At 41.6% G+C, this 12,374-nt stretch overlaps 1 protein-coding gene across 3 annotated transcripts in view; it reads right to left on the bottom strand.

Annotated features, from left to right (window-relative positions):
* The window catches only part of SPIDR (scaffold protein involved in DNA repair), a 302,493-nt gene that overhangs the window by 65,655 nt on the left and 224,464 nt on the right, over window positions 1-12,374 (bottom strand). For all 3 annotated transcript variants that reach the window (XM_016190741.2, XM_060198599.1, XM_060198594.1), the window contains one exon: window positions 8,517-8,657. In XM_016190741.2, coding sequence (XP_016046227.2) covers window positions 8,517-8,657 — 141 coding nt within the window. The remainder of the gene's footprint in view (window positions 1-8,516; window positions 8,658-12,374) is intronic.

The raw sequence follows: 12,374 nt of genomic DNA, 5'->3' as shown, positions 1-12,374 counted from the left end.
ATGCTCATGTTCAGCAGGGAAGTAATTATAGAAGCCAGACCTTCCACCTTCTGCACCCCATAATGACCCTGGGTCCATGCTCTCAGAGGGTTAAAAAATAGGAAAGTTATCAGGGGTGGGGATGGGATATGGAGTTCTGGTGGTGGGAATTGTACTCCTCTTATCCTATGGTCTTGTCAGTACTTCCATTTTTTTTTTAAATTTTTTATTTAAGAAAGGATTAATCAACAAAAACATAAGGTAGGAGGGGTACAACTCCACACAGTACTTCCATTTTATAAATAAAAACAAAACAAAAAAAAGACAGTTTTTGTCACAGAAATATCATTTCTTATTTTTCGAAGATAGATGTCTGCATACCACTCTTACCACCAATTTATGTCTTTCTCTACCCCAGCACAGGGTTCAACCTGATTAAACTAATAACCTTTATATAAAGCTCTTAGCATGTCAGGCATTAAGCCAGCCCCCCCCCCACCACATTGCTGATATTATGGCCTATTTACATACTCATTGTTTTGCCTGAAAGATCCCCACCTATTGATCTATCTTCTCTCTATCTCGAGACCCACCCTGCCTGCAGAGTAACATTAATCCCACCAGCTAAAACCGTGGCAACAGTTGCTAAGGAAGCTTCCACCTTCCCAGCATGCCTTTTTCCTTTCTCCACCCCCTTTCCTAGCCATTTCCGTTTCTGACTTGCCACTTCTGGTTTTATCCTATAAAGCCACTTCTGTTTTTGGTTTCTTTTTCTCCCTTTCTTTCCTTTCCACTTCCCGATCTAGAGGAGGGCAGGCATGCAGGGGGAGGCGGATGCTGGCCATTGCGGTTTTTGGTTCCACGTGGCCTAACCCGATACACTACCACATGACTCTGGGGCTCCTGCATGAATAAAGATTTGTATTGCTACCGCCATGAGCTTGATTCCTGGATCATCTCTCTCTCCCGCCCACGACACTAGCCCGGCATTAGTATAACAAGATTTAAAAAAGCAAAGAGATATGTAAAGGAGTTGGAAGATAGCTGAAGTTCAGAGCTACACACTAATCCTGACTTGTAGTACTTGGGAGCAAGATTTTTTTTTTTTTTTTGGAAAACCTTTCTTTTCAAATAGAAGTGGAACTCATCATCTCTAGTAATCTCCAGTCAGAAATACTAACAAAAGTCACTGTCAAAGCATGGCAACAATGAAGACACTCAGAAATAAAGCAAATAATAGTGAAGGAAATATATTTCATTTCCCCCAAATGTTACTATTCCTAAGAAAAGTTTTATAGAGCTAGTTTTTCCATTTGAAATGTCTACACTTAAATAGTCACAATCTAGATGATTAGAATCTGTTCTCCCCCTCCCACGTCCCTTTCTTTTTACTTCTGCCACCAGGGTTATTGCTGGAGCTTGATGACTACAAGGCTCTACCACTTCCAGTGAGCATTTTTTGTTTACAGAGACAGAGAAAGTCAGAGATGGAGACAGAGAGAGACAAAGGAAAAAAGATACCTGCAGCACTGCTCCACCATTTGTGAAGCTTCCTCCCTGCAGATGGGGACTGGAGGCTTGAACTCAGGTCCTTCACCATGGCCTGGACTCCAAACACTATTATTTATTTATTTATTTATTTATTTTCCTTTTTGTTCCCTTTGTTTTTATTCTTGTTGTAGTTATTATTGTTGCTGATGTTGTTGTTGTTGGATAGGACAGAGAGAAATGGAGGAGGGGGAGACAGAGAAAGAGAGAGAGAGAGACAGACAGACACCTGCAAACCTGATTCACTGCCTGTGAAGTGACTCCCCTGCAGGTGGGGAGCCGGGGGCTCGAACTGGGATCCTCACACTGGTCCTTGTACTTTGCGCCACGTGCGCTTAACCCGCTGCGCTACCGCCCAATTCCCTAAACACTATTATTTCAATGCAAGATTTTACAAGGAGGGCAGGGGTTGATAGCAGAATGTTTATGTAAAGAGACTCTCATGCCTGAGGTTCTGAAGTCCCAAGTTCAATCCCCGTACCACCAAAAGCCAGAGCTGATTAGTACTCTGGTAAAAAAAAAAAAAAAAAGATTTTACAAGAAGATACAATTATGCTGGCTATACTTAACCAAAGGAAACAGATGAAAGTGTGCAAGTTTATCTGTCAAAATTTTGTTTTTTTTTAATATTTATTTATTCCCTTTTGTTGCCCTTGTTTTATTGTTGTAATTGATGTGACTGTTGTTGGATAGGACATCAAGAAATGGAGAGAAGAGGGGGAAGACAGAGAGGGGGAGAGAAAGACAGACACCTGCAGACCTGCTTCACCGCTTGTGAAGCGACTCCCCTGCAGGTGGAGAGCTGGGGACTTGAATTAGGATCCTTATGCCGGTCCTTGCACTTTGCGCTACCTGCACTTAACCCGTTGCACTACTGCCTGACTCCCAAGAAAATTATTTAAGCAGGTCCAGTATCTAAGGAAAAGAGGCTCAGATGGAAAACATATCTACATGCACAGAGTCAAAAACACAAGTCCACCATCCTAATCTTGAAAGGTAAAGGATCACCCTCAAATCTAAAGAAGTGAAATGGCAATTTGGTTCATTCCTTTAATTTTCAGACAAATATAGGGGCAGATCTATAGACTGGTGGCAGCACAGCAGTACAGCTGAGGTCCTCCTGACACTAAGTTAAGGATCATTTTACTATCTGTAGAATCTCCATTCTAGTGACCTCAAATTAGAGGATAACAGAACAGTCAAATAAAGGAATGTGAGCTGTACCAATCAATATACACAAGAAATTATAAGAAACAAGGCTAGGCCCAGACTCCACTCCATGAAGGAGTGCTTCCTCCACTTCAATGCTATGGTCTTTCACTCCTTCTACACCTCTCTGCCTCTCTGTCTCTATCTAAAATAATGATGTTGTTGTTGCTGCTGCTGCTGCTACTGATGGTGATGATGATGTCATCAAAGGCCCAGGAGGTGGCACAGTGAGTAGGGCACTGAACTTGGAAGCATGAGGTTCTGAGTTTAGTCCCCTGTATCCTATGTGCCAGAATGATGCTTTGGGGCTCTCTCTCCTTGCTCTCTATCAAAAACAAACAAACAAATAGGAAATAACATCAAGAGAGAGAATGTCAGAATGTAAAAACAACATACACACAATACAAACACTCAAAAAGTCAGTGCTCACATACTAATTATTGGAAAGGGGGGGTGCCATAGCTATGAATTGTTCATTTAAACTTACGCTATTTTACGTCTGCCTGTATTTCTCTGTGCAAAGGTTAACTGCTAACCCCCCAAAACCAAGCTCATCTTAAAAGGAGAATAAAAAGACTGAATTCTGAATTAAAATAACAATGTGTAAGAAACACTGAAAGAAAGAAGAAAACAAATGCATTCTATGGGAAAAACACAAAATTTACCTCTTTTTTTAAAAAAACTTTTTTTAACTAGAAGTTTAATATTGATTTATAAAATTATGGGATAACAGAAGTATATAATTCCACACCATTCTGACAACCAGAGTTCTGTGTTCCCTCCCTTCCACTGGAGACTGCAGTAGTCTCCCAAGATCACAGACGTGGGTTAACTATTATTTCTATAGCTATCTGTCTATACTTCTAAGTCTATTCAGGACTAGGCTTTCTAACAGAGTTCCTTTAGAGGTGTTGCTTTTTGCCTCTCTGAGCGTCCTTGGCTGAAGATTTAGCACACTCTTTTCTGGTGACATTTTATTTTCCTTCCTGAACTTTGGGTGAACCCACCAGGAACAATTTTCTTTTTCAAAATCATAAAAGAATTTCTAAGAATGTTCCTTAAAGAAGGGTTTCCAACCACATTAATTAGCAAAGAGATTCTGAACCTCAAACCCCAAGGGAAATGTGTGGCTCTTTAAAAGGGGTGGCCTTTTTGAAGAGGAGACATCAAAGGAAGTCGTTATTGAGCTTCTTGCTCAAGGAGAGCTCTCACCATAGAGCATTTCCGGACTTCCTGTTAGAGGAGCAACAGTAGGGCCAACCCCAGCCGGGTTGATTCAGGTTGAATAGTTCCTGGTCTTTCCTTCCACTGCATCCCAGAGCATTCTAGAATACAATTATCTGGAGGGGACAAGAGTCTCCATAGGAGACTGAATGCCCTGGTGCCCACTGCCCAGGGCACACTGAACCTAAATCCCTGGCCAGCTAATCACTTGAACCAGTCATCTCACTCTGTTTCACATCCTCTTCCAAAGGTAAAGTGAGGGCAGTTTCCTTCCTCATTGACTCTTGTAAGAACTTAAAAAAAGAGTGCACCCAATTGAGTGTACATGTTACCATATACAAGGACCTATGTTCAAGCCCCCATTCTCCACCCACAGGGAGGAAGCTTCACAAGCAGTTGAAGCAGTGCAGGTGTCTCTTTCTTTCCCTATCGCCCCCTTCCCTCTTGATTTCTCTCTGTCTCTGTCAATTATATAAATAAATAAATAGGCAGGCAGGGGATTGGGGGAGGATGGCGTAGCTGGTTCAGTGCACATGTTCAAGCCCCTGGTCCCTACCGGCAAGGTGTAAGCTTCATGGGGTAGGGGGGACAGTGCTGCAGGTGTGCCTCCTTTTTGTCTCCTGCCAACCCCCTTCTAGCAGGGGGAAAAAAAACACTAGAGAGAACAGGAAATATATTGGCCACTTGGAATGGTAGAGTTGTCTGGGACCCAAGGTCCAGTGATAACCTTTGTGGCAAAAATAAAGTGGGAGGGGAGGGGACAAGCAAGTGAGATTAAATGCATGGGAAATGTCCACCTATGAAAAGTGAATAATGAACACTCACTCATACTGTCCCCAACCTTGAAAAGGTCTTTCACAGTATGACCTGAGCACATCCCTTTAGACACACCAAGAAGAGGAGACGAAAGACCAGTGCTCAGAGGTATAGAAAGTGTCCACCACCACTGGACTTGGGTCTCAGGACCAATGTGGTCTCTACTCTTCCTGCTCACACTAAGCTCCTAATGGCATCTGTTTGGAAGTAATAAAACATATATTCAAAGTCTGATGATGAATAGTCTTAAGATGAACCGAAGCAAAAATATGACGCCCAGCCCCAAAAGTCTGTCTGTCTGTCTTTCTCTCTCTTCCTCTCCCCCCCCCCCAACCCCTTCCTCAACTGCCACCTCAGCTTCAGGTCCTTCCTGTTGTCATCAAGGTTCCTAAACCCTAGACTGCCCTCCAAGTTCTCAAAGGCAGCTGCTATCAGCTTACACTCCTGGGTGTCAGACACTTGTTAAAAGATACCATCTTTTTGTCCACCTACCCCCAGGACCCATCCTAGCAGGGCTGCCTGTCAGTACCACATGTTCAAAATTACTTGATAATTAACTGGCCCTTTGATCTCTTTCTTGCAAATTGTTGAGGGTGCTTCCAAATCATTTTCTCTATTGAAATCTATCACAGATATAAAGGTAAGATGATCCTAACTCCATTTTCAAATTTATTAGCACTTCTTCTCCTTCCCTGAAATGTCAAAGTGGTTGTAACTTTTTCTTGAATCAATGAAGGATTCCTTGTAAGGTTTAAGGCTTTATTAGGGTCATCCAAGAACAAAAATAAAATAGCACCTATAAACCAACGATAAATGTTAGGCACAAAGGTTAGTGGATTTTGTGTTTTAAAAGATGATACTGGGGGGTCGGGCGGTGGCGCAGTGGGTTAAGCGCATGTGGCACAAAGTGCAGGGACTGGCGTAAGGATCCCGATTCAAGCCCCCGGCTCCCCACCTGCAGGGGAGTCGCTTCACAGGCGGTGAAGCAGGTCTGCAGGTGTCTATCTTTCTCTCCCCTTCTCTGTCTTCCCCTCCTCTCTCCATTTCTCTCTGTCCTATCCAACAACGAATTGCGTCAACAAGGGCAATAATAATAACCACAACGAAGCTACAACAAGGGCAACAAAAAGGGGGAAAAATGGCCTCCAGGAGCGGTGGATTCATGGTGCAGGCACCGAGCCCAGCAATAACCCTGGAGGAAGGAAAAAAAAAAAAAAAAGATGATACTGATTGTGTCCTTTGGGAGAAAATGAACATAACTATTGTGATTATGCTTAGTGAAAGAAGGAGCTGAAATACAATTACTGGATGATTTCCCATAAATGTGGAAATATAAAGCACCTAGACTTATGGGGGGGGTAAAGTAGTAGCCAAAGTGTTTCTGAAACTGTGAGAACTATGGTGGTTATCAGGGGCAGACACAGAACTTTGGTGGTAGGTGTGGTATGGACCTATACCCCAGTAATCTTACAAATGTGTAAACCATTATTATATCACTAATAAAAATGGTGTTAATGAAAAAAAGTCATCAGCAGGATCTTGAAGTAAAATAGACTCCACTCCCTTGGGAAAAAAAAAAAAAAGTCTAGCTCTATTTTCCAAATCTACAGGGGTAACATATCTTTTTTTTGTTGTTGTTTCCTGAGTATTGTCCTACCATATAGAAATAAAAGCATGTGATTATCAGCAATAAAGAGATAAAATTCATTCAGTTATAATACCAGAGCACTGTGACTTTTCAGCTTGCTTGACCTACTGAACTGCTACAAGGGAAGACAAAGGTCAGGGACTACGCCTTGGAAGAAAGTCACTGGACTTCAGAAGAAAGCCATTAGGCAAAAAGCAGACAGGAAGAAAGCAGAGGCAGAAGTCTGCTCTCCATTGACTAAGCCCACATGCCTCAGCGCTGAGGTTTGGAGGAGGCTAGCTTTTCCCTTTAAGTGTAGGTTATTTTTTTCCAGACTCTTCTTTCATAAACACTGAGAATGGACGCTATTCCAAAAATATATCAGAGAAACACACATGATGAGACCAGGAGGTGGTTCACCATGTAGAGCATACACTTTGCTATGCCTGATAATCCAGGTCTGAGCCCTAGTCACTACACAGGAACACCCACACGGAGAAGCTTCATGAGTGGTGGAGCTGTACAGTAGTGTCCTTCCTCTATGTCTCTCTATCTCTGTCTCTCAACCTCTATCTAAAACAAAACAAAAACAGCCCTCTGGGAGTCTTGAAACTACAGACCAAGAGCACCAGCAGTGACCCTGGTGGGAGAAAAAGAAGAGAAAGGAAGGAAAGGGAAGGGGAAGTAAGGGAAGGGAAAGGAGAGGGAGAGGAGGGAAGGGAAGGGAAGGAAAGGGAAGGGAAAGGAAGGGAAGGGAAGGGAAGGGGAGAGGGAGAGGAGGGAAGGGAAGGGAAGGGAGAGGAGGGAAGGGAAGGGAGGGGAAAGAGGGAAGGGAAGGGGGAGGGAAGGGAGAGGGGGAGGGGAGGAATAGGGGAGAGGGAAGGGGAAGAGGAAATGGGAAGAGGAAATGGGTAGGGGGAGAATGAAAAGAAGACAGAAACTTTCCTCAAGGAGGCAGGCGCAGTGGAGTGCTCCCAGCACTGAGTCTAGCAGTATGACTCTAACCTAAAAAGCCCTGAGGCCACACATCCGGTTCAAAACAGGCACAGGGACCAGTGACTTTCCATCACCACAGCTGTGGACTAGATGAGAACTGGTTATCAAGATCTAGAAGTCTCTGTGACACTTAGCCCGAACAAACAACTATCTTCCAAATTAAAAAATAAAACAAAACAAAAAATCTGTGCTAGATATTGGGACTGAATAATGACAATTAATCATCTTAACTTGAGTTTTGGGAAGTAGATGTATTTTATAAAGGGTGGTGAAAACTATATTTTGTTAAAGTTTATGAGTGGTTGCTATGAAACATAATAATTTGGAGGAAAACAAAGTGAGAGACCATTTGTGTTTACTGGGTCAAGGATGGATGACTGACAATAGATGATATCACTAATAGGCAATTATAACATCTAGCATTCCAAAACTATTTAATAATTTGTTTTTGGAGAAACAAATAACTCCCAAAGAGAACAGAAGACAATTTCTAAATAATTGACTTAGGTGGCTGCATGCCAAAGAAATGTTAAATATAGAAATAAAGAAATTAATCCGGCCTGAAAAAAGGCATTAGAGATTCAGCCACCAATTAAAAAACAAAAGTGGAATGGGTTCCAAAATTTAGTTGGTAAATGAATTATTTGAAATGCATTTCCCATTGAAAGAACATTTTCTATGGCTATGTCATTGACAGGCTTCTGGTCTAATTCACAAAAACTAGGTTAAATATTAGGTGCGCATAAGGCTGTGGAGCATAATGAATAAAAAGCATGACTTTTACCAAGTCAGATACCCACAGCTTCCAGTCCTGGTGCTGCCATGCACTAGAAGTCCACCTCCAGCAGGAACCATGCCTCCCTTGGCTGGTGGCACATCAGGAAACCTGACAGCTGGACAGACAAGCTGTCCTGTGATTCACTTACATCATCATGTGCACAGGTGGGAGGCTCAAATCAAGGTAGGTCACCTCCAAAATGAAGCTAGGTGGAGTCAACAGTTCAAGCCCAGGCCTTCTTTCACAAGCAAATTCCTAGGGGCCTAGACTATTGTCTCTGAAAATAGAGAGAGGGAATGGAACCATGATAGCCATGGGTGCTGTGACAAGGTGTCCCACCTTCCTCTTGTGGCCTTCTGTAGAACCTTCACTCCTGTCAGGCTGCAGGACCTCCCTTCCAGCTGCTGGTTGTTCCAAATGGTTCCCTCTGTGTGCACTTCGCTGAACATGCCATAGGCGTCTTGCACAAGGAGGCAGACTCTACAAGAAAGCATTTACATTTACTTTCTTAGGAGACTATTTTTGATTCAGTGCAGGATTTGTTTCCTCTTTACTAAAAAAATCACTGCAGCCCTTTTCCTGAATGAAAGATCAGAGTAAATGAAGTTGAATTTAAGCACATGCTACTTTTTTTTTTTTTAGATTTGTACTTGCAGATATTTGGGTCATAATCCATAAATTAGAAAGGGAGACAGAATTCTCTTGGCATAAAATGAAACCCTGAGTCAAATGAAATTTAAAAATCACACAAAGAAAATAATCCCCTTAAATCAAATTTATTACCACTGTTCAAAAATAGTCTGCTCTTTCCACTTCGTTATCTTAGCCCTCCTGCAATAGAAACCATTTTATATTATTTTTAAAACAGATTTTTGTTTGCTTTATCAGAGCACTGTTCAGCTCTGGCTTATAGTGGTGCTGAGGGTTGAACCTGGGACCTTTGGTGCCTCAGGTATGAGAGTCCCTTTGCATTACTACTGTGTTATCTCTCTAGCCTCCTTTTATTATTTCTTAAAATATTTGTTTATAGCAGAGAGAGAGAAGAGAGAGAGAGAGAGAGAGAGAGAGAGAGAGAGAGAGAAGACATGAGCCAGACCATCATTCTGACATATGTGATACTGCTAAGGATGAAACTCAGGACCTCATGCTTCAGAAATCAACACTTAATCCACTGCACCACCTCCCAGGCCATGTAAGCATTTAGATTTTACACGGATGCTCAACAATGAGAAAAGGTTCAGGGCAGTATCATGACGAGAACAGCAAGAGGGTTTTTCTGTGAAGGCACACATTTGCAGACACATGTCTAGCAGGATAAGCACAAATGTCTCAAGACAGCTACACAGAGATGACAGCTTGTGACATGATGGGACTCCTCCAACTTTTTAACTCAAAGGCAAGCACTTATAAAACCTAGGGCTGAGTTTCCAGACCTTCCATTTCACAACTCAGATAAAGTCTTACTTTTCATGAAATGATGCATTCTCAGAAAATATTTCCTGGAGCCTGAACAAAGAAACAATAATTTGAAGATCTAGTAACTGAGAACTTTTCCCAGTTGGTGTAAGAGATGAATCCAAAGATACAGGAAGGAAATATCAAGCAGGATAACTACAGGGAAACTGTCCTATTGTACTGAAACACATACAAAACATCACAAGCAATGTAGTTTTAAAATATTTGTTTAAAAGCAAAATGGGTGAAAACATTGAACATCTGCAAAGAAATAGAAGATTGATACGCATTAGTCATCTCAAGAGCAGTGGATGATGACAGAAGACAGTGAGGATTTTCAGAAGTCTTAAAGCCACCTCAGAATTAGTCTATCAGTAAAACTATCTTTTAAGAATTATGGTAAAATTAAGACATTTTCAGGTAAAGAAACACCAGGGGCAGTTTCCACCTACAGAACCTGAAACATTTACTAGTTAGGAAGATACAGTAGTAAAATAGTATGTGGAAAATGTTCTTTAGGAGGAAAGAAATGATCCTGGGAGAAAGATATGATGTGAGATTGAAGGACTGACTAGTGGGTAAAATATATAAATAAGTCAAATTCAAATTCAATAGAGCAGAATAAAATAACAATACAGGGAGTCAGGCGGCAGCGCAGTGGGTTAAGTGCAGGTGGTGAAAGCGCAAGGACCAGCATAAGGATTCTGGTTCAAGCCCCCGGCTCCTCACCTGCAGGGGAGTCGCTTCACAGGTGGTGAAGCAGCTCTGCAGGTGTCTATCTTTCTCTCCCCCTCTCTGTCTTCTCCTCCTCTCTCCATTTCTTTGTGTCCTATTCAACAACAACAACAATAACAACGACACTAAAATAACAAGGGCAACAAAAGAGAATAAATAAATGTTAAAAAAAAAATAACAATACAATCAGCTGTATCACTGTTTGGAAGGCTGAAAAGCTGAAAATGAATATCTGGTAAGTCGAATGGAGGTGACTAGAGGTCCCATGGTTCCAAGTCATTCAGGGCAGGATTAAGATAGTAATTTTGTCTTCAGTAAGTATAGTATATGTGGTGAGATTTCAGGATCCACACCAAAAGTATAGAAGTAGGGAGCCTGATCCCCACCACACTGAGGAAGGATCAGTGCTGTGGTTTCTTCCCATTCTCCTTCTGTCTCTCTGTTTCTTCTTTTTTTGGGGGTGGGGGAGGGGTAGTATTTCATTTGCTTTATTATAAACACACACACAGCACTGCTCAGCGATGGCTTATGTTGGTGCTGGGGATTGAACCTGCGACCTTAGAATGTCTCTCTCCTATCTGAAAAAGTCAATCCAAGGTAGTGAAGCCCCAGGTATGACAGAAAACAAACAACATAGTGTACATAACTTCCAAAGAAATGGAATGAGAAACAGAGGCAAATAAGTAAAAACAAAAAAATACAAAGAAGAAATCTTTGGAAAGCAAGAAAATGTAAGATAAGTAGAATGGTAGACAGTGTTATGTCAGAAACAGAGTGAAAATGATTTAAACTTGTCAGAGGACAGAATTTATCATTTGTTTTAAAGAAAAAAGACATCCTTCATAAGTTATTGATGGGAAACTCTAAAATGCAGAAAGGTTCAAAGTCAAAGGAAGAAAAAAGATATTGCAGGAAAATATTAACCAAAAGAAAGCTGAGGAGATGGTTTTGAGAGTAAAGAAAATAGATTGTAGCAAAGAAAACATGACTGAGGATAGAAAGGTCACTAATATTGATTTTTAAAAGCTTAATTTGCCAGGATTACCTCTTTCTTTTTGATTTGTTTTGTTTTTACCAAAGCACTGCTGACTCTGGCTTATGGTGGTGCTGAGAACTGAACCTGGGACCTTTGGTGCCACAAGTCTAAAAGTTTTTTTGCATAACCACTATGCTATCTCCCTAGTCCCTACCAGAATTACTTAAATGATTTTGTTTGTTTGTTTGTTTTTACAGTACTGGAGCTTTATGGATTTGAGATTCCACAGCTCCCAGGCCAGTTTATTTATTTTTTATTACAGATAAAGAGAGAAGGAGGTAGGAAAGAGATAAAGATAGAGAGACATGACAGTATCTCTCTACCATCAACAGAGCTTCCTCTTATGCTGTGGTGTTCTGATTCTTCTTCTTCTAGCGTTTGCCCTTCTTCCGTAGCCAGTCAACAGCATCAGGTTGAGCCTGATGTAACGTTTCGAGACCTCCTTTGAATCTGGAGAGGTGGCAGTCGTTGACTATGTGGGTCATAGTCTGTCTGTAGCCGCAAGGGCAGTTCGGGTCGTCTCTGGGTGTTCTGATGTGGTGCTGGGACTCAAACTGGGGCCTCTTGTGTGACAAGGCAGTTTCTCTACTGGGAGAGCTATCTCATGATTCAACTTGTAACTTTGTAATGCTGTAAACAGCTTCCAGAAAGCATAAAAACACAAAACTATCAAGAAATCAAAAGTCCACCATCACCGTGGTGATTTCAACACACATTGACCCATTATCTAACTTGATCAGAAGAAAAAATGAGTAAAGACTTCAGAAACATCCAAACTTATAAAGTTTGGCCTGCTGAAGTATTTTTAAGGCTTGTGATAACCATGCTGAAGTATTTTTAAGGATTGTGATAACTGTGGTGGTTATCTTTGGGAGGTGGGAAGGTGGGGATACAGAACTTTGGTGGTGGGTATGGTGTGGAACTGTACACTGTCATCTTACAATCTTGTGTCCCACTATTAATCACAAATG

The sequence above is a fragment of the Erinaceus europaeus genome, chromosome 1, assembly GCF_950295315.1.
Source record: "Erinaceus europaeus chromosome 1, mEriEur2.1, whole genome shotgun sequence".
Classification (NCBI taxonomy): domain Eukaryota; kingdom Metazoa; phylum Chordata; class Mammalia; order Eulipotyphla; family Erinaceidae; genus Erinaceus; species Erinaceus europaeus.
The sequence above is the reverse complement of the archived record's forward strand: the minus strand, read 5'-3'. Positions and strand labels throughout refer to the sequence as shown.